Source organism: Dipodomys ordii, unplaced genomic scaffold, assembly GCF_000151885.1.
Source record: "Dipodomys ordii isolate 6190 unplaced genomic scaffold, Dord_2.0 Scaffold36, whole genome shotgun sequence".
NCBI lineage: Eukaryota > Metazoa > Chordata > Mammalia > Rodentia > Heteromyidae > Dipodomys > Dipodomys ordii.
In genome coordinates, this window is record NW_012267252.1 from 3,538,930 (window position 1) to 3,561,610 (window position 22,681).

Consider the following 22,681-nt stretch of genomic DNA (forward strand, 5'->3'; position numbering starts at 1 on the left):
AACCACCAAAAAGCTAGAAGTGCAGCTACTGCTCAAGTGGTAGAGCAGTAGCCTAAAAAGCTCAGGGACAGTGTCCAGGACTTAATATCAAGCCCCTCCTCCCCCCAGCCCCCACCAACTATTCTCCAGTGTGGTAAGAACTGAAACAGAGAATGATGAGAATATTATGGATGCACAGCAGGGACAAAAAACTCAAAGGCTGACCATATAAGGGAGACTATATGCAAATGACATAGACAATTCTGTAAGTTTTACCTACCTTTCCACCAACATCCTGAAGAACTATATTTTCAGGTTTTAGATCTCGATGTATGATTTTGTTTTCATGCAAATACCGAATTCCAGATCCTAAATAAAATTCAAAATATATTTTGAATATACTTTAACTCACTGAAACAATGAGTTAAAAATTATCTTATATTTTGCATTGATCTGCTCTGATGGTCAAATTTATATGGACCATTATACATGTGTAACTAATAATGCAGTAGTTCAGAAAATACAGAACAATTAAACAAATATTGAAGAATTTTATGTTCATTTAACATATTAGAATTAACATTCTAAGAAAATAAAATAGGGCTGGGAAGGTGGCTCAGTGGTAGAGTGCTTGTCTCCCATGCATGAAGCCCTGAATTTGATTCCTCAGCACCACATAAACAGAAAAAGCCGGAAGTGGGTGCTGTGGCTCAAGTGGTAGTGTGCTAGCCTTGAGCTGAAGAGCTGAGGGACAGCACCCAAGCCCAGTGTTCAAGCCCCATGACAGACAAAAAAGAAAACAATAAATTGGAAAAAAAGTACCCAAAATTTCTAAATTACTTTCTTCAACTAGACTTGGGCTCCTAAAAATGAAAAGCAATATCAAAATATAATGGCTTTTGCTAGCTCCAAGGGCCTATGCAGTGGTTATTTTAAGTATTTTTCAGTAGTAATTCTGATAAACAGAGACTTTTACCCTAAGAGATAGCAATTACATTGTCAAAAAAGTACTGTCATTTGGGGTGGAAGAAAAAAATTGAAAAACATTTTACAACATTGATCAACAACTGGAACAACTATTAGATAAAGAAAGGCTCTTAATCAAAACCAAAGAATAAATAAGAAAGTATAATAATTTTAACTTAGTATCAACTGCACTGGATTTTTATAATTTCCTATAAATGTTAAAAATCTCCATGCTTTGCATATTTAAACAACTCTTAGTCTCTATGCAATACACAGAATCTTTTGTGGACTAAAGAGCATTAAATTACAATGGCATTTTAATATTGAATACATACCTATATCACTCAGTAAAGAAAGTATCTGGCTTTCTTTAAGTCCACAACAATTTTCTGGTTTGTTGAGAAGCTAAATTTGCGGGGGAAAAAGAAGTTAAAAAATATGTACTGCAAACTGCTGGGCATTAATAGCACACATACTAATCATTACACTCTAAGAGAACATTAAATGAAAAAATAACTAATGATGATAAATTTTAAGAAACTGTGTATGTGTGGAAATAGCCAATACTGAGGTGCTGGTAATCCCTGCACTCAGGGAGGCTAAAGCAGAAGGATCCAAAGTTCAAGGGGCTCATATCTGTAGTCTCAACTTCTTAGGAGACAGAGGTTCAGGGCCAGTCAATGCAAAAAAATTCACAAGACCCTATCTCCATAGAAAAGCTGTGCATGGTAGTATATACCTGCCTTCCCAGCTGTGGAAGGAAATATAAACAGAAGAAGTATAGTCCAGATCAGCCCAGGTAAAAAGCAAGACACTATCCCCAAAAGGGCTAGAAGTATGGCTCAAACAGTAGAGTACCTACCAGGCAACCATAAAGCCTTAAGTTCAAACCCCAGACACACACACACACACACACACACACACACACACGCACGCACGCATGCGCACACACACACACGCGCGCGCGCGCACGAAAGAAAAAAAGGAAGAAAGAACAAAAGAAAGAGAAAAAGGAAGAAAATAAAAGAAAGGAAGAAAAAGAGAAAGAAAAGAAAAGAAAAGGGAAGAAAAGAGAAAAAGAAACCAACAAATCCATACTGAGGATGTGATGTGTAAATGTCATGTTGAGGCTCATATTGAAGATCAGAGGTAGAGGTATCTGAAACTGGGAAAGGTTGAAACATCACACACACAAACACACATACATATCTCCATATGGACTCATTTAAAATGGGATAAGAAAGACTACAATACAAAGACAGTATTTTTTTGATGTCTTGCTAACAATCTTATCTTGGAAATGCTCATGCTAAATTAAGGTTCAACAAATAAAGCTCTTTCTGTCTTTCTGCAATAGCTAGATAGTAAATACTTTAGGCTGTACAACTAATATGCCTCTATCACAGCTACTCAATTCTAAAAGAGAGCAGTCATGAGCATGGACTGTGTTCCAAAATAACTTGATTACAAAATAGCTAGCAGGCCATAGTTCTCTGATTCTTATCCTAGGTCTAGTTTAACATATTGTGTATGATTCAAACACTGCTGAAGTTTGTGATTTATTAGCTCATCATCTCAGAATATCTGCACTACCTTCCGGAGATCCCCTCCAGAGCAGTATTCCATTGCAAGAAGAGGCACATCATTAATCAAAAAGTTCAGTTCCTCAGGAACATCACAGGCCTTTACGACATTGGCATGGTTCAACCTAACAAGAAGGGAAAACATTATAAACAAAAATTTTCCAGGAAATTTGAAATCACAGCTAAACTGAGGTGAGAGTAGTTGAGATAAGGGAGAAAGACTGGTATTATTTATAAAATTGTAAATTCTGACTTGTATAAATAAAAACTACTAATTTAGAAGGAAAAATGCATAAAATACTATCATATTTCTTTTTTTTCATTGTGAAAATACTGTACACAGGAGTTACAATTACATGGGCAAGATAATGAGTACATTTCTTATCAAGCATTGTAGCCTCCTCCTTTGTTTCCCCTTCCCATCCTCCCTCCCCCCTCCAATCCTCCCCGCCCCCTCATCATTATATTTCTATGTGCCAAGGAATAAGCATTTTACATATATTAACTTGCCACAATCCTAATACACGTAGATTTATTAATAGTCTCACCACACAGGAGAAAATGGAAGCAAGCATAAATTACTTAAGTAACATATGACTGAACAGTAAGTAGGTATTCAATAAAGACTTAACTATGATAGTCTGGCTTCAAAGCCTATTATACTGCCTCTCTTGTAGTTATTACAATGTTACCCAGAAGTGAGCACTATGCGCCTATTTTCTTCCAGGTTGTAATCTATGCATAAATATAATTCATACTTAATCATGTTATATGTTTTGTTTGCTTGGTTGTTTTTTGGTCGGTTGTGGGGCTTGAACTCTGGGCCTGGGCACTGTCCCTCAGCTCTTCAGTTCAAGGCAAGTGCTCTACCACTTGAGCCACAGCTCCATTTCCAGTTTTCTAGTGGTATACTGGAGATAAGAGTCTATGGACTTTCCTGCCTGGGCTGGCTTTGAACCAGGATCCTCAGATATCAGCCTCCTGAGTAGCTAGGATTACAGGCATGAGATACTGGCACCTGGCTATGCTTGCTTTTGGTAGCTCTTCTTTTTTTAAACAATAATTTATCATCATCATCCTCATGAGGCAATGGATCCCAAAACTGGAATAGATTTCCATGTCCAAGGAACTAAAGAAACAATACTCCATATGGAGGACCAGAGGATTTATATTATTGAGTTTTCTTGATGATTCTGCCACATAGTGAGTTTGAGAGCCATAAAAAGAGAGTTGAGCATAGCACTACAGTCAGAGCATTCATCTCAAATCTAGTCTACCAGCTATTAACTATCAGTATGAGTGTCACCTGTGTTTAGGAATACCTAAACACAAGGCTGTTATGACTACTACAGGAATGATCTCTAAACATACTAATGATGGACACAGGATCTGTGAAAGTTTAAAATATGTCTACTTCTACCTTTCTTTTCTTTCTTTCCTTTTTTTTTTTTTTTTTGACAGTCATGGGGCTTGAACTCTGGGCCTGGGCACTGTCCCTGAGCTCTTCAGCTCAAGGTAAGCTCTCTACCATTTGAGCCCATATCTGGTTTTCTGGTGGTTTACTGGAGATAAGAGTCTCACGTCTTTCCTGCCTAGGATGGCTTTGAACCACGATCCTTAGATCTCAGCCTCCTGAGTAGCTAGGATTACAGGGCTGAGCCACCAGCACCTGGCTCTACTTCTACCTTTCATGAGCTTAATTTTATTCTCCTTGAGTACTTAGTGACTCATATCTAAAAAACAGAATGCAATGGAAAAAATGAAGTGTAACTTCCAAGGAAATTTCATGAGAGATCTATCACCTTGCATTTTTTTCTCACAGAAACCCACCTGCTCTGGGGAAGCTCATGCCATGTCATTTAGATAATCATGCTTTCCTGGGGAGAGGCCCACATAGTGAGGAATTGATATCTCCAGCCACAGCCATGTAAATGAGCCTGAAAGCTAATACTACAGTCCCAGTCATCTCTTTACATATCTGTAGCTCCAGTCAACATTCTGAATGTCTCAAGGAGAGGTCCTCAGCTAGAATCACAGAGCTAACTTAATTCTTAAACTACAGAAACTAAAGGTTTATAATTTCAAGCCTCTGAATCTGGGGATAATTTTCTACAAAACAATAGATAAATTATTTAACAGAAGTAGGTGCAGAAGAAATGAGAACAATGATTTCTGCACTAATTGTACAGCTGTCCAATATCCAAAAGAAAGAAATTCTGCTTTTAGAGGGCCAAGTTTCCTAATACTTAACTAACTTTTTAAACTAAGCTTTCTTAATCATATTATCTGAAATAGAATACATATGTTTATTACAGAAAAATATGCTCCCTAAAAGGTCCTGAGAAAAGTAGATTTCTGCCCTCTTTCTCTATGGCAACAACTGACTAGCTGTAGAAGTGAAGATATGGGAGGCTGGGAAGGTGGCTCAGTGGTGGAGTGCTTGCCTCATATGCATGAGGCCCTGAGTTCGAAAAAGCTGGAAGTGGTGCTGTGGCTCAAGTGGAAGAGCACTAGCCTTGAGCTGAAGAGCTGAGGGATAAAAGCACGCAGGCCCAGAGTTTAGGCCCCAGGATTGGCAAAAAAAAAAAAAAGAAGTGAAGATATAATAAGTTATCAAGTACACTTACTTCTTCATGATCTGGATTTCATGGCACCACCGTTCTCTGTTTTTAGTACTTAGCTCTAGGCGACATGATTTAATTGCTATTTTGAGATCAAGTTCCTGTCAAAACAGAAAAATCAACAAGAAATATAAATAAATAATATTCTTTTTTTTAATTTTATTTTATTTGTGAACATACTGTACAGAGGAGTTACAATTACATGGGCCGGATAATGCGTACATTTCTTACCAAGCATTGCAGCCTCCTCCTTTGTTTACCCTTCACATCCCTTCCCAGCCTCCCCTCTCCCCCCCTAAATAATATTCTTATAATCAAACAAATGTCAAACCAGGGAAACCATACTTTTTTTTTTTCTTGTTCTGGGGTTTGAACTCAGGGTCTGGGTGCTATCCCTGTGATTTTTTTTGCTCAAGGCTAATGTTCTACTACTCTGGTTATTACTTCACTTCCACTCTTTTTCTCCTTCTCCTTTCCCTCTGTCTCTATGCCTCCATGTCCTGTGGTCTGCAGTTTGGTCTCCACCCCACCACCCCCAATAAACTTTTTTCTGCCTGAAAAAAAAAAATAACTCCACTTCCAGCCCATGTCCTGCGGTCTACAGTTTGGTCTCTACCCCACCACCCCCAATAAACTTTTTTCTGCCTGAAAAAAAAATAACTCCACTTCCAGCTTTTTGATACTTAATTGGACATAAGAGTATTACAGACTTTCTTGCCTAGGATGGCTTCAAACCCCAAACCTCAGATCTCAGCCTCCCATGTAGCAGGACCTTAGGCACGAGCCACTAGTGCCTGACTAACAATATTCTTTTTAGTTTTATTAAGCATTATCCATCTCTCTCTCTTTTTAAAATTTTATTGTAAAGGTAATATCAGAGGGATTACAGTTACATAGGTAAGGTCATGAATATATTTCTTTTTGAACAGTGTTTCCCCCTCTCTCATTTTCACCTGTTTTCCTCCCCATTTCCCTTCTCCCCATGTTGTAAAGTTCATTTCTAACATAGTGTCTGGTGAGTGTCACTGTGTACTGGTTCATCCTTTGTCTGTTTCTGTGATTCCCTTCCCTTCCCCAAATCAGATAAACTTACATACAAAGGGTATAAAAATAACAAATAGTAACAACAGGGAATAAACAAAATGAACAAAAACTATAGCTCTCTTTAGCCAATAATTTAAATAAACTAAAATTATTAAATAAATGCATTAAAATGAACTCTTAAACTGGGGACTTATGCAAAAAGTGACTGAAGCTAATTCTGTAACAGGTCTCTTCAGAATACCATCTTATACATACTGCTAGAAAAATTTAAAATTCTATCTCCCCAAGGATCCCTTTCTTTAAATTCAGTCAAGACAACTAACAAAACCCCAAATGTCAGCATAACTAAAATGAAAACTAGACTTCAGGGGTCCCTGGTCTCAAAAACAGCAATAAATAGTGTTCATATGAACAAGGCTAGTGCAGGAAAAGCTCCAAAATCAGAACCTCACCTTTGCATTTCAAATGACATAGAAAAAAATCCTAGGAAGGTCTAAACTTCTGTTTGTGTATCTATAAAATGAACCTAACGCCTCTTTTTTTTATTTTTTATTGTGAACATACTGTACAGAGGGGTTACAATTACATGGGCAAGATAATGAGTACATTTCTTATCAAACATTGTAGCCTCCTCCTTTGTTTACCCTTCACATCCCTTCCCAGCTGCCCCCTGCTCCCCCACCCCTAACACTTTCTGGCTAATTCTGACTAAATTTAAAGCCATCCAATTCATATTACACATATACTGGCAACACTAATAATGTATCCTCCTTCTCCTTCCCTTCCTCTTTTTATTTTTTTAGTGCAGGGCTCAAACCCAAGACCTTGTGCATATCAGGGATGTACTCTACTACTGAAACCCTATACCCATTTATAAAGTACTCCATGGTATTTCTAAGACTTCAGTGGACCCCAAATCTCTTCCATTTAAAAGGCGATGAATTCAACTGAGGGAAAACAAAGGAAGGGGTGACATTACCTAAAAAAAGAATTGTACACATTACCTGACTTAGGACATGGAAACATCTCCTTAATAATAACAATAAAATTTTATCTATCTATCTATTTATCTATCTATGTATCTAATGAAATGGAAACAAAAAATACAGCATGGAAACAAAAAGATAGAATGGGACTGGCATGGGTAGCTTACCCATATTATAGGAGTAATGGGATTACTCTACTCAAAGGCTGAGTGTGAGGATAGCAGTTCAAAGCCAGCCTAGGCATGAAAAGTCCATAAGTCTCTTATCTCCAATTAACCATCAGGGAAAAAGGTGGAAGTGGAGGTGTGGATCAAGTACTAGCCTTGAGCACAAAAGCTCAGGGACAGCACACAGGCCCTAAGTTTAAGTCCCAGGACCAGCACACATACATGAAAAATCAGAATGCTACTGTCAGGAGCTGGGGAGAAGAGGAAATGAAGAGCTGTCTAATGGGAACAGAGTATCAGTTTGGGAAGATGAAAAAGTTTTGGAGATGGATGGCAATGATGGCTTCATGCCAGTGTTAATGTGCTTAATGTTACTATATTAAAAATGATTAAAATGGGGCTAGGAATTGGCTTAGTGGAGTGCTTGCCTTGCATGCATGAAGTCCTGGGTTTGATTCCTCAGTAGCACATAAACAGAAAAAGCCAGAAGTGGTGCTATGGCTCAAGTGGTAGAGTGTTAGCCTTGAGCAAAAAGAAGCTGAGGGCCAGTGTGCAGGCCCTGAGATCAAGCCCCAGGATAGGCAAAACCCATAAAAACAAACAAACAAACAAAATATATATAGTTTGTTTTTGTGGGTCATGGGGCTTGAACTCTGGGAAGTGGTAGTTCGGGCTCTATTCACCTAAAATGCCCTCCTGGAAGGCATGAAACCTTCTAATGGCCAGGCACCAAGTTGTGCGGATGTTCATTGGAGCATTTTTCCTCCAGGGAAAGGGTTCATACTTTTTAATTGGTGTATCAAAAGCCACGTGACTCACACATAATTAACTGCTGTTACAATGGTTAAGCGTTCTCCACTAAAGCAGATTTCCTTCGTGTGCTGTTAGCTGTCTTCCACAGATTAACCCCTTCCCCCCCCCCCCGACTTCCAATCTACCGACTTCCCTTTGAAGCCACGATCGGCAAGCAGTTCACCCTCATAGCTACCTGGAATACACCCCCCTAGTCCTCAAGTTTACCAAGGCTCTCCCCTTCCTTGCCTACAGACACACCCGACAGTGCCTTGCCGGTCCTTCCGCCCTGTTTTCTCTCCCATTCACACTCACACGTACGCACTCTGCGCGCATCCCGACAGCACACTCACAGAGACACACGCGCTGCCACACTCGCGAAACCGCTGCTCACATCCTGACACTCATCACACAGTTCTCACCACGCTGGCTCGGGACCCGGATGCACAGACGGACCTGCCTCCCAGGCTCCCGGGCACAGCAGCGCGCGCGCGCGCACGCACGCGCACCGCACACGCACACTCGCTCACTGGCCCACAAACACGGCCCGGGAACGCGCCCACAGAGCCTTACCCACTGACAGCCCGGGGTTCCGCCGCCGCCCGGACAAGCCCTCCGCCGCGCCCTGCCTCACCTTATGCTGGTACAGACAGACGTTCCCGAAGCCACCCGTGCCAAGCCTCTCGCGCATCTCCCAAGGCCCGCCCGCGCCCGGCCGCAGCCCCGGGGGCCGCTCCATGGGGCGGGAGGGCTAGCGGCCTTAGGCGGCGCCGCTGTTCCCAGGCCGGTTCCGGGACCGCCGAGACTCGCGGTTCTTTCTTCTCGCGAGATGTTGCGTCACTTCCGGTAACGGCTTCAGGAAGAGCTCCGCCCCCGTTTAAGCCCGAGTGAGGCCTCGGCTGCTGAAAAGAAGTGAGGAGGACGGCCGGAGCTTCTCGGTTCGTCCTCTGTAGCGCCTTGGGCACTTTCCCTTTCTTAGTTTTGAAAAATAAGACCTCTCCAAATCCGACATTCTCTTCCAAACACATTCCAGAGCAGCCTCCCATGTCGGTCTCTTCTAAATGAGTCATCCTCTCCACCGGTTTGCATTCGGGTCTCAAACGTCCATTTTCCAGCCCTGGACCCGCTGAACCGACCGTGGCCAAAGCCACCTGGGATTTAAGTAGTGCGGAATCCAAAGACTTAAGAATCCTTGACTAATATGGTTTTTGAATGCATTCGCCTTCAAAGCCCACCATTTCTTACACACCTGTTTCAGAAACGTCATTCCACATCTTCCTATCTATAATTCCAACTCTAGGATGTGACATTATTCCAGAATGGGGGGAAAAATGTTCTTTCATACTTTGGAAACTTCCCTAAATGCCTCAAGCAACTTGCTGTCAAACAGTCTGCAGATGTAGGTTTGCCAAGACTGGCTGAAAAGCCCTTTCCAAAGGCTGCTCCAAGGCTGCCAGGTGAGCTTGAAATCCAGCTCCTGGCTCTCCAGGAGCCAATCAATCTCAATTAACAAAGTAGATGGAACAATAACAATGCAACCAAAATATGAGTTCTGCACAATGCAGTCAATATTATGGGTCATTAATAACGTTGTGAGTGTATGGAAGATGCTGGTTTCCATGATTTGTGTTTTTTTCATGCAAGTAGAGTATCAGACTTGGAGGTAATAGCAAATGAGCTTTTGAAAATACATCACAGCTGAGTTGTAACAGTATGAATTCCTCTCTTTTGCTGTTAAATACACTCAGAAAGGATGTGGAGTAGAAGCAGTGACAATTGGGCTGAATTCCCTAGTGGCTAACTTCGCAGAAACCAGATTGTTCCCATAGTTAATTTTTAAACACTTCCATTCTTTCTTTTCTTTTCTTTTCTTTCTTAAATTCCTGGAATTGTTGGCCCCAGTCTCCATAATCTTTGGATTTGAAAGCCTGACTTTTTTCATGTGTAAAATGGAGATATCTCACAAAGATTTTGTGAGGATTATGAGAAATTGTCAGACCTTTAAGTGCCTTATACAAGAAATTGTTTTTTTTTTTCTGTTAGCTTCTAAGACCCAGCATTTTCCTGTGATCTTGCTGCACCTTCTCCACTTACTCTCATTACTTTATTTCCACTCCTTAAATAGAGGTCACTCTTAATTTAGGACTATGTTCACCTTATTTTAACTTCATCTATTCTCATAATTCCATTTTTGGCCTATCCTCTGATGATTGCTAAAATCCTATCAACTCAAATCTCCATGAGTTTAGAACTACCCAGCAGTACACTGGATACATCTGTGAGCTAGCTCAGAAATCTAAAAGATTTTTGCTAATCTGTTCTACCTCTTCCCAATTAGACCGTAATGCTTATACTCTTGGAGCCTAGAAAAATGCCTGTTATTCAGGCATTAAAAATCTGGAGGACTAAATAGGCTCTTATTTATGAGTGAGATTAATGTTATAATTCATAGGCTATGAGTTCCTTCTCTACCTTGGTTGCTCAGGGAAAACCACTCTATATAATTCAGGGATAACAGCTAGACCTAAAACATTGGCCCCTCAGATTACACTTGACCTCATTTCACAGGACCTAGGGAATACAGCATAAGACAATTCACACCATGGAAAAGCATCTGGATTTTTATTTGGTAGTTTACAAGTGTGTAAAAAATGTAAATAAACAGAAGTTGTTCTTAGAGCTGGATAAGACATTCAAATTCTTTTAGCATATAATTTTCATCCTAGAATGACTTATAAGGAAAAAAAAGATCAATCCTAAACATCTTACTGCACAAGCCAGTTCCATGAGAATGCACAAAAAAAGTAGCAGACAGTCTTCATGGGAGACTGCAATTTCATTTAAAAAGCAGGCAGCAACAATTTCCTGTCAAGTTCATAATGTCTTTCCTTTTGTTTAGTCATCTAGAGTGAAGTCAAAGGGCTCAAAATCTTTCCGGAAGCGTCCAGCTAGGGTTTCCTCTCCTTCCTTGCTGATCTGACACTGCCTCCAGTCAGATTTGTCAGGAATATTAAGGATGAACTCACTGGCCAGTACCTCTCTTCAGAAAAAGCACAAAGTTGTTAAAATGGGATTTACTAGCCCCAAACTCCATCATCCTTCCACTTCTCTCCAGCCAGAACTCTCTAATATCACCCACAGAAACTAACAGATTTCTCTGATTTTGCTTTTACTGCTCCCCTACACAAGATGGCTCAGTCTATTAAAATCTTCTGTGGTACTTAGAAGAAAAAAAACAAACATGACAAAATAAAGAGGGTAAGCTCTAATGTTAGATACCAGAGAATGGATTCCATTCTGAACCCTGCTACTTGCTATCTATGACTTAAACAATTTCTTCACCTCATTCTTGCATTTATGAACTCAAGTAAGAGCACCTACCTCATAGGGGTTTGTGAAGTACAAAGGTAACACAATCAAAGCACCGTACTAGCTGTGTTATAACTTAATTTTGTTATCCAATTAGACCACGAGTTTGTGGAGGATACAGTACTGTCATGTGCCATAACCATCTGACTTAAAATTCTGCTTTTCCTTCTACAGGCTTACCTTGACCAAGACACACTACAAAAGTTCAATATGAAGAAAACCTATCTTGGCTCTCATCAGGACTAGAGAACAACTACAATACAAATATATACGCAGCTGCTTCTAATTTCAATTTTTTAAATTTGTTTTATTTTGACATGTTAGAAATATTTGGTTCATCTTCAATATTGAAGCTACAGTAAACAGAAGAGTTAGAAAAAAATCACAGGAATCTTCTAAAAGTCAAAAGACCTGAATTAATCTTAGCTCTTTGGGCAAACCTTTGAGCTTGCTTCTTTATTTGTAAAATGATGATAGAAACAGTTTTCCTATACAGCGGGGGAAAAAAATGACCTTTCAAGTATTTTATAAGTAGAAGATGCTATTGACTATAGGTATTCCAAAAAATATTCATGGTTTAATCAAATGACTATAGGATCACAAAAAACATTCAAAGGATCTCCCTTTTGTGGGCTTGGCATACCTATGTATCACTGTGCACAAGCATATCTTTTGCTAAGGCAACAATGAAAAGATCAACTGAAATACCCAAAGCACTGTTCTAGGTTATTATTTTTATATATATGTACATATATATATATATATATATATGTATATATTATTTTTGGTGCTGGTCCTGAGGTTTGAACTCAGGGCCTGGGTGCTGTTCCTGAGTTGTTTTTTTTTTTTTCCTCAAGGCTAGCACTCTACCACAGTTCTACTTCCATCTTTTCTGGTAATTAATTGGACATGAGTCTCACAAGCTTTTTCCTGCCTTGGCTGGCTTCAAACAGGCCTCAGATCTCAGCCTATTGAGTAGCTAGGATTACAGGAGTGACCCACTGGCACCCGCCTTATCAACAAATCTTTCTGAAAAAGTAAACCACATTTGCTGGACTTATGTAATGGGGTGATTTCTTGGAGACTTTCAAAATTAGTCCAGAGAAGGGATCAAGGCTCACTCAGTTCTAACACTATAAACAGTTCTAACAGTATAAACAGACAGCTGCAAACAACAGCAGCATTGGTAACATGGTCTGTGCTTTATCTACTTCCCTTTCTTTCATCTTAAGTTTGTGTCTTCAATATTGGCCTAGCTTATCCTGTTCTGCCTGACATGAGAAGTGAAGCCTGAGAAGGATTTCATCCTTACTGAAAGTTCTATTGGGCAGAAGCTCTGCTCTAGACCATCATTTTCCGCAGTGGTAAATTAAATCAATAGTATTTACCTTACAGAGTTGTGAAGACTTTTTTGGGGTGCATGCATGCGTGCATGTGTGCATGCATGTGTGTGTGTATGTGTGTGTGTTACGCTACCACTTGAGCACATTTTATAATTTTTTGGGTTGGTCATGGGGCTTGAACTCTGGGCGTGAACGCTGTCCCTTAGCTCTTCAGTTCAAGGCTAGAGCTCTACCACTTGAGCCACAGCGTCACTTCCAAACGCTACCACTTGAGACATGCCTCCGGCTCTGCTTTTTGCAGACTAGTTTGGAAATAGTCTCTTGGACTTTTCTGCCTAGGCTGGTTTAAATCATGATCCTCTAGGTGAGAATCTCCTGGGCAGCTAGGGATTCCAGGAGTGAGTCACCAGGACCTTGCTAGAGTTGTAAAAATTAAATGAAGCAATGCACGTGAAGTTCTGCATATGCCAGACCCACAGCATATGCTCAAATGGTAACATTCCCTTAGGTAACTAATTTCCTTATCCCAATCATAGCCATCTAAATCTGTCAAGTTCAACTTTGACCTTTCCATAAAGCTTAATGCCAAATAGAAATAAGCTCTTCGCTGAATTTCTAAAGTACATTATTCTCTAAAATCTTGCTATGGTATTGCTGACATTTTGTATTACATCATATATATAAATACCTGACTTGTCTAAGACTATAAGCTTCATAGGGAAGGACTGTGTGCTATTTGTTTTTTTTTTCAGTTATCTAAGCAGCCCATCATTTGTTGATAGTATGTCTAGTGAAAATACATTCAAAAGAATGAAAACATACAAACCTTCCAAATTGCAAAGGAAAATTCTTTTTAATTCTATGGAAAAGCTTCTCTCCTGTGTCAAGTTCAACATAAAAATATGCTGCTCCTGGCTGTGCAATCTAAAGTAAACAGTTATAGGATGATATAATAATGCTTTGGAATTTTATAACCCATTTCAATAAGCTCTCATTTAGCAAAGCATTCAGTCCAGAAATGTAAGAAACAGATTTTGACACCACCCTGAACATCACCATCCCATCCCCACCGCCACCCCCGACACACCTCCCAACACTATTTTACCTGCTTAATGTCTGAGTGTTCTGGGATTTCCAACAGTTCTATCTGTTGCTCTTGTGCCTGGGTAATGAAGGCATCTTTAATGTCATCTGTAGCACAGCAGCTAAGTGGCACAGGAATGACCTGCGTAGAGGTAAGGAGAATAGGAGAAATTCTCTACACAGGTTCCAGAAAGGTTGTCTATCTACAGAGTTCCACAGAGCTCTGAGGAACAAATCCATCACAGGGGTAAACAAACACCCCTCAGCAAAGACTCTCCTCAAGCCAGACAGCTTCTGTCAGTCTGTCTGTAGGACTTAAACTTATGAGACATCCAGTTACATGTGGGAGCCAATCTTTGATGTAGGAAAATGCTCGAGAGAATTCTCTGTCTTCAAGCCTTTGCTAGCTCCAGTATAATATATGTGGTAGAGTCAGGCCCATTTGAAATTTAACAAATGTGCCAGAAAGAAACCACCACAACTACAGATAAATTATAAATAACCAAATTTCTGAGCCAATCTCATGCCAGCTCTGGGACTATTTCCTACTTATAAATCTTCACTTAATCTGGGCTTTCACATGAAACACTCCTTCCAGACTTAGCAAGGCCCACATCTTCCTTCGTACCTTTTTCACCTATCCATTCCTTTTCTAAACAAGGCACTTACCATCCTGCTGTTCACTTACAACCACCACATACTTCCCTCCCTATGAAATCTCTCAGCTTATCACCAGATTATTTTAGCCTTGGAAGTGAATATTATTTAAATATCATTATGAAATTGCAATTAAATTTTAAATGTAACTACTCTTTATTCATTTTCCAATCTCAAGATCACTATAGTGCCTTCTAAGTTCCTGGACAGAAAACACCTACCTGTAGCTGGAGGTGATGGCTCTTATAATTTCTCTCAAATAGAACACACTGTTTCCCTCGACTCCTAAAGAAGCGCCTCAGGGTAGCTTTATACTTCTCTACCTCTTCCACCACCTCTGCTGAAAGCTCTACCACTGACTGGTAGTGTCCAATGGGCAGGATGAGGACATGGTCATCAGTTAAGCCTCCTTTGGCCAGGGCAAGGTAGCACTAAAGAAGAAGCACAGAGTTGAGACAGAAATTCTACATGTACAATTCTCTAGGGAAAAAAAGCCTACACTAAGAGTAAGCCTAGGGGCATAGAAAAAAATTGCTCAAGATGCTCCTGCTTCAAAAAATATGATTTTTTTTTCTCCAGGTGCCAGTGGCTCACATCTGTAATCCTAGCTACTCAGGAGGCTGAGATCTGAGGATTGCAGTTCTAAGCCAGCCAGGGTGGGAAATTTCATGGGACTCATATCCAATTAATCACAGAAAAAGCTGGAAGTGGAGCTGTGGCTCAAGTGAGAGCACTAACTTTGATGATAAAAGCAGAGACAGCACGCAGACCCAGAGTTCATGCCCCATGACTGCACAAGAAAAAAAAAAAAAAAACCCAATAGGCTAAGAATATAACTCAGTGGTAGAGTTCTTGCTTGAGATTTACAAAGCCTTAGTTTGTTTCCTAATACTACAAAAGAAAAAAAAAGACTCAATTGTTAGTAAAGATATAGAAAAGCCCTTATTTTATTTATTTATTTATTTTTTGGGTCCAGTTGTGGGTCCTGAACTCTGGGCCTGGGTGCTGTCCCTCAGCTCTTCAGCTCAAGGCTAGCACTCTTTTCTTTTTGCTTATGTGGTGCTGAGGAATTGAACCCAGGGCCTCAGGCATGCGAGGCAAGTGCTCTACCACTGAGCCACCTTCCTAGCCCCTAGAAAAGCCTTTATACATTGTTAGTAAGACTATAAAACAGTGTAGCCATTTTGGCCAATAGATTGATAGTTTCTTAAAAAGTTAAACATAAATTTATCATATCTAGTCATTCTATTCCTTGGTGTCTACTCAAAAGAAAGAAAAATATGTCTATATCAAGATGTACATGCAAATCTAACACAGCAACCTTATTTCTAAAAGCCATAAAGTGAAAATGAAGTGTAGTAGGCCATTCAAAGGAAACTATTTGGCAATAAAAGGGAATAAAATACTGATATATATTATAACATCTAAGAACCTCAAGAATATGATGCTAGAGAAAACAGAGCCAGACACAGAAGACCATGCATTATACGATTATAGTTCTGTGAAACATCCAAAATGCACAATCTCATAAAGACAGAAAATAAACTAGTGAGAGTAAATGTGTCCAATAAATTTTATTGAAGAGATAGAAATGTTCTTAAACTATATTATGTGATGGTTGGATTGTTCAGTAAGCTTACTAAAAATAAATTAATGGTATACTTTGAACAGGTAAACTTTATATGTAGATCATGCCTCAGTAAAGTTAATAAAAATACATAAACAAGTATGTATCCTTCTCAGTACTCATGGAAGTAACTCACATGTGTGCCAACATTGACCACCAAATGCTTTTCCACTTCAGGGCTGGCAAGGCAAAACCAGCAGGGGCCTGGAGGCTGTACTTCATGTGGAAGAAAGACAAGTGTTACTATGGTCCAAGTATGATGGTCCAAGTATGACAGCATCTAAAGCACCTTATAGAATTCAACCTCATCAGATCTTTATATTCTACAAAAACTGCATACTACATTGACATGACAGGCTAATTCTTCACTATGATCTCCCTCTTGCCCCAAACTTAGCATAATTTTCAATTATAGTAAACCTCTATTAAAATAGTTCTAAATTTGTAACCAATTCACAAGTAGGTGATCCACAAATAGGTTAGCACATATTGATTAGAGTATGTATTCTGTGTATTTTGACTTTGATGGAAATTTTTTAATTGAAAACCTTTCTAGGAAGTATATAGAGAACACAGTTCTCTACCTCTTTGGATATATCTGTGTTTGAGGTTCCTTCCTCTACCTATTGAGTTTTATGTTCCCTTTCACTATGAATAGTTTATTAAGCATCTTAAGGCCAGAGGGATATTGGATGCTAATCATATTACATATTAGAGTAGCATGTAACTAGCAATAGGCTATAATGAAAGCATAATGAATTGGGATATTCTATTTACCAATTTCAGTCCCAGATATGCCACATGACCAGGAGTAATAGTTTACTACCTTAAGGTCAAATTCTTCATCTTTGAAATAAAGAAAGTAGAGATAGCTTGAAAGTCTGGGTTTATTTTGTTATTTTATGAATCTACATAAACTTGGTATATTTCTTTACTTCATCCTGTTTTACACAAAGGAAAAGAGTTTCCTCTACAGTTCTTTAAGGAAGAGCCTGAGATGGTCTCAAAGTAAGGCTATTTGAAACACTTTTATTTAGTTAGTTAGCTTTGTTTCTTGTGTCAGTTCTGTAACTTGAACAAAGGATCTAGGGGTTGTCCCTGAGCTTTTTTTGCTCAAGGCTAACATTCTACCACTTGAGCTACAGCTACACTTCCAGAATTTATTCATTCACTCACTCACTCATTTATTTATTTGTTTGTTTGTTTATGTCAGTCGTGGGGCCTGAACTCTGGGCCTGAGCTCTGTCCCTCAGCTCTTCAGCTCAAGGCTAGCGCTCTACTACTTGAGCTACAGTGCCACTTCTGGTTTTCTGGTGGTTTATTGGAGATAAGAGTTTCATGGACTTTCCTGCCTGGGCTGGCTTTGAACCTCGATCCTCCTATCTCAGCCTCCTGAATAGCTAGGATTACAGGTGTGAGCCACCGGCGTCCAGCTTATTTATTTATTTTTGTAGTTAATTAGAAATAAAAGTCTCACAACATTTCCAGGCTGGCTTTGACCCACAATTCTCAGAGCTCAGCCTCTTGAGTAGCTCAGATTACAGGTGTGTGTCACTGGCATCCAGCTACCTTTGTATTATTTTACTTTTACATTTGCTTCTAATGTAATGACTGCAGTTTCTTCTGCTCTTTTAGCAATCTACCTAATAAACCAGAAGTAACAGTTACTGCTCACTTAAGAGACCACCGAATGGAGAAACTTACGAGGCTTGCGAGGCTGCTTTGAGTGAGAAGAAAGTTTATTATCTCTGCCTGTGGATGAACGCTTCCTTCCTTGCTTTACATTCAAGTCAAAGAAGAACTGACAGGCTGATTCTTCCTAGAATGGCCAAGGAAGAGGAGTATATTATTTAATCTTTAGACAAGTAGCATACTATTCAAATGCAAAGGAATAGTTCTGATAATTCTAGGAAATAAATACCTTCCTAACCCAGATGTCTGGACTCTTAAGTCACACGTCTCAACAGTTAATCTAATGTACCAACAAATTCATCATTTTGAAAAGACAAGTTAACATGCAGTTATAGCACAATTCTTTTTTTTCTTTTAAAATTATCTTTAAGTAGTACAATTCTTGTCTAAAACAGAACAAAATGAACCCACCAAAATTATTTTCCCTCTTTCTGAATATGAACATAGACATGGGATATTCCTATAATTTCACAGATTAAGCAAGTATAATTAAAATTTAATTAAAGATTATTAAAGAATCATTAGGAACAAGTGTAAAAAGAGAAGATAGAGAAGTGGTTTTGAGAACACAGAAAAGTCTAGGAAACCAAACCATGAATCCTAGAAAGGGAACTTGACATTCTTTGCTTTTATGAGGAAAATATTAATTTCAGAAGTCTGCTATTAAGAAAATTTCTTGAGGGCTGGGAAGGTGACTCAGTGGTAGAGCGCTTGCCTTGCATGCTCAAGGCCCTGGGTTCGCTTCCTCAGCACCACATAAGCAAAAAGAAAAAAACCGGAAGTGGCACTGTGGCTCAAGTGGTAGAGCACTAGCCTTGAGCTGAAGAGCTGAGGGACAGCGCCCAGTCCCAGAGTTCAGGCCCCACGACCAGACCCCAAAAAAAAAAGAAGAGGGAGTAGGATGAAGAAAGCAACAGGGGCTGGGAAGGTGGCTCAGTGGTAGAGCGCTTGCCTTGCATGAATGAGGCCCTGGGTTTGATTCCTCAGCACCACATAAGCAAAAAAGAAAAAAGCCGGAAGTGGTGCTATGGCTCAAGTGGTAGAGCACTAGCCCTGAGCTGAAGAGCTGAGGGACAGCACCCAGGCCCAGAGTTCAGGCCCCACGACCGGACCCCCCCCCAAAAAAAACAACAAAAAACCCACTGAATTTAGTTAAAATATTACTATGATTTACCAAGGGCAAAAATAGATTTTGACTAAGAATTAGTGTTTTTGTGAATGAAACTATACACCCAGCTCCCAAAATACCATCTGTACATCAGAACGCACCTCAGGGGCAGGAATTTGCTTTCCTATGGATGCTTCTTTCCCAGATTTTCTGTAAGGGTTTTCAGTGACATCTGGAGGCTGTTTTACTAGTTCTGCTGCATCCATTAGTTTCATGGGAAGAATACTAAATGCATAAAGATACTTTAAAGAAAAAGATTATGACATAGAGGAAATACTGTTTATCCCAATGTAGTCAATCTATTTTACTATGAACATTTCACAGAAAGCATCTGAAATAAAATTAAAATCTGTGGACAGAGAGCACAAAGCAGTAAATCAAATGCCAATTTAATGGCTTCTGCAGGGGCTAAAATGAGCTTACAAAGTAATGAGCAACAATTTGTGGCCACAGTCCTTACACAGATCAAGGCTCCTTAGTTGTATAAAAGAACAATGACCACTGTGAGTACAAAGCCCAGAGAGGTTTGCTCCATAAAACTTGAAGAAAAACTGTTTCTATCTCTGAACTTTTTGTCTTTTTGAACTTTGCCAACAGACACTGCCATTATTGGAGAACTATGTGTTTTCTTCTCTGATATTATACTAATTCTGCTAAATGCTGGTAAAATTTTCTTAGGGACTAGTAGCAAACAAGTAAAAATTCCTATAAATACCTAGAATCTTGAACTAAAGGCATAATGATTGAAAAGCTTAGATATACATAATGTTCAACCTCAGGAAAATGCAACAAAAGATTATCTTCCACCTATTAAGACTGGCAAAAACTTCAACAACAATATTGGTGAGAGTGCGGAAAAAAAAACATATATAGGTGATTGGTAGGTAAGGTTGAGACAAAATGTTTGACAAAGTTTTAAAATGTGCACACTGTTTGAATGAAGTATGAGTGGCTTCACATGTCTCTGACAATAAGCTACAGATAAAAATATGACAAATGCTATTCAGTTTGAAGAGACAACTTTTAAAATTGTAAGTCTAAACTTCCTAAGAAAGAATTGAGCTTAAAACCTTAAAAGTATGGAGCTGGGTGCCAGTAACTCATACTATAATTCTAAAACTCTGGATGACTGAGGTTCAAAGAAAGCCTGGACAGACAACCTCAAGACTAAAGTACTAGAGAGCCAGGTATGAGTGAAAACACGAGAGGCCTTGAATTCAGGCCTGAGTACTAGCACATGCACACATACAGATTAAAAAAAAAAAATCTTACAAGTACGGAAAAAACAAAATAGACATAGTCATTTATCTTTTGTATGCACATTGACTATGGCATGTTATAAAGGAGTAGTCTTCAAATTGTTCAGGCAAATTTTTCTGTTTATTTTTCTATCATTGATTATTGTGAGTTTAGCTGTCTCAATCTATGACAACAGTCAGTATTTGTCTTGAAAAAATAAATGCTCTCAGGGAAGTTGAAGAAACAACCTATTATATTTTACTTTATCATCCATACTATTTTTCAATATAAGAACAAATTCTAGGCATAGCTAATGATTCTCAAAGCCAAGAAAGGGTTAAGGCCAGCTGCTGGTGGCTCACATCTGTAATCCTAGGTACTCAGGGAGCTGGGATATGAGGATCATTATTCAAAGCCAGTCCAGGCAGAAAAGTTAATTGGAGACTCTTATCTCCAATTAACCACCCAAAAGCTAGAAGTGGAGCTATGGCTCAAGTGGTAGAGTATCAATCTTGAGCAAAAAAGATGAGGTTAGCATCCAGACCCTGAGTATCAGCCCCAAGATCAACACACACACACACACACACACACACACACACACACACACACACACACACACACACACACACACACACACACACACACACACACACACACACACACACACCAGACAGAGAGACAGACAGCAAGAGAAAGAAAAGAAAAGGAAAGAAAAGGAAAGAAAAAGAAAGGATTAGGTGAATTCATGGGAGAATTTTATTATTTCTACTAAGTGGAGTTTCTAAAGGAACCAAGCAAGAATGTCATGTAAGAGAAAATTCACAAATACCTACACACAACCACATGTATATGGAAGGAACACCTTTCATTTGTCACTGCTGCTATTTTCCTAAATCTGGACCTAAAATCTTTTATAAAGTATCTAAGGAAACCTGATCTTTCTTTACTGTAACTTTACAAAGGAATCACTGACTCATGAAGCTGCTGGGACCATACAGTTCAGGAGAAGAGATGATCTGGGCAAAATAAACATTTATCAAGGAGATATTAGCCTACCACCAAATATGCTAATCTTTACCTTTTTCTTTTCTGGATTTCCAACATTTGCCAGAGCTATGAATCGGGTGGCATGCTGTGCATTTTCTTGCAAAACAACATGATTCCTAGAACAGTTGCGAGATAACAGGTTACCACCACTTAGCTTTGATTTGCAGTTTGACATATATAGACTATATGAAGACAAGAGCAGAAGTCCTGAGTCCACCACTACAAGTTATTTTGATCTCAGAGAAGTTACTTATGCATCTAGTAGGACTTACATTACCATCTAGTAGGATAATAATCCTTACCTCACAGGGCTAGTGTTACATAGAAATGAGATCATATCTCTGAAAAGCACCAAACTCTAAACTTTAGTTTTCTAATTGTAAAACTAGCAAAATGTTGACAATTGCTGAAGCTAAGTGATGGGGATATAAAGGGTCATTTTATTTTGCTTTTCATTTACGTAATATAAAGTTAAAATAGTGAAAACAAAAAAAAAGTATTCTAAGTGGGGGAAAATACCTTTAATAGTAATACTGTGAATGAGGATAAAAACGGTTGAAGTTTAGCTACTCAGGCTGAGATCTTAGGATCACAGTTCAAAGCCAGCCTAGGCAAGAAAGTTTGTGAGACTCTTTTTATTTTATTGTGATTAAGTGATTACATAATTTCTCAAATTTCACAGTATTGTGGGATAGTGATGCTAAATTAAAGTCATAAACACATTCTAACTTTCCTGGAGCAAATTGTCTATCACAGTCTATAACATTTATGAGTTCTATGAGCTTTGCGATACAGTTATTTCTACCACATTGGGTGATATGCACATTTCTTTTGTTTTACATAGCATCAGCTGTTCCCTCTTTCCCACTTGTTCCCTCCCTGCCATTAAGTTGCTTAGTTCATTTTGGTCAATGTCCAGTACAGCTGATGGCTATTGTATGTTTCCCTGATTCCCTCTAGTTCTGTGTTGTCTTCCTGGTTCCCCTCCGGTATACACATATATACCATACATGTGATGAGCAATATGGAGTTATTTAGTAGTGGTTTGACCAGATGAGTGGAAGTTCTTTGTTTCTTAAGTCCTGTTAATTTTGTCGTATCACCTAACATTTTGGATTTAAAATCCACTTATGAGGGAGACCATGTGCCGTTTGTCTCTTTGCTCTTGGCTTACCTTGCTCAACATGATTTCTTCTAGCTCCATCCATTTCCCTGCAAATGTCATTATTTTGTCATTTCTAATGGCTGTATAATATTCCACTGTGTATAGATACCACAGTGTTTGGATCCATTCATCTGTGGTGGGACATCTGGGTTG

General features: G+C 39.1%; 2 protein-coding genes across 4 annotated transcripts in view; both read right to left on the reverse strand.

Annotated features, from left to right (window-relative positions):
- Window positions 1-8,942, reverse strand: part of Chuk (conserved helix-loop-helix ubiquitous kinase) — a 33,431-nt gene extending 24,489 nt beyond the window's left edge. Inside the window, exons 1-5 of one of the 2 annotated variants that reach the window (XM_013017805.1) lie at window positions 8,773-8,942; window positions 5,156-5,250; window positions 2,539-2,653; window positions 1,281-1,350; window positions 260-348 (exon numbers count right to left, since the gene is read on the reverse strand). In XM_013017805.1, the coding sequence (XP_012873259.1) occupies window positions 260-348; window positions 1,281-1,350; window positions 2,539-2,653; window positions 5,156-5,250; window positions 8,773-8,877 (474 nt within the window). In that variant the 5' untranslated portion in view covers window positions 8,878-8,942. The remainder of the gene's footprint in view (window positions 1-259; window positions 349-1,280; window positions 1,351-2,538; window positions 2,654-5,155; window positions 5,251-8,772) is intronic. The other variant, XM_013017806.1, reaches the window with a different exon arrangement.
- A 1,796-nt stretch (window positions 8,943-10,738) lies between these two features.
- The window catches only part of Cwf19l1 (CWF19-like 1, cell cycle control (S. pombe)), a 28,807-nt gene continuing 16,864 nt past the window's right edge, over window positions 10,739-22,681 (reverse strand). For both annotated transcript variants that reach the window (XM_013017858.1, XM_013017859.1), the window contains 8 exons: window positions 21,395-21,479; window positions 19,179-19,319; window positions 17,922-18,036; window positions 16,354-16,433; window positions 14,812-15,021; window positions 13,956-14,075; window positions 13,677-13,774; window positions 10,739-11,178 (listed from right to left, as the gene is read on the reverse strand). In XM_013017858.1, the coding sequence (XP_012873312.1) occupies window positions 11,034-11,178; window positions 13,677-13,774; window positions 13,956-14,075; window positions 14,812-15,021; window positions 16,354-16,433; window positions 17,922-18,036; window positions 19,179-19,319; window positions 21,395-21,479 (994 nt within the window). In that variant the 3' untranslated portion in view covers window positions 10,739-11,033. The remainder of the gene's footprint in view (window positions 11,179-13,676; window positions 13,775-13,955; window positions 14,076-14,811; window positions 15,022-16,353; window positions 16,434-17,921; window positions 18,037-19,178; window positions 19,320-21,394; window positions 21,480-22,681) is intronic.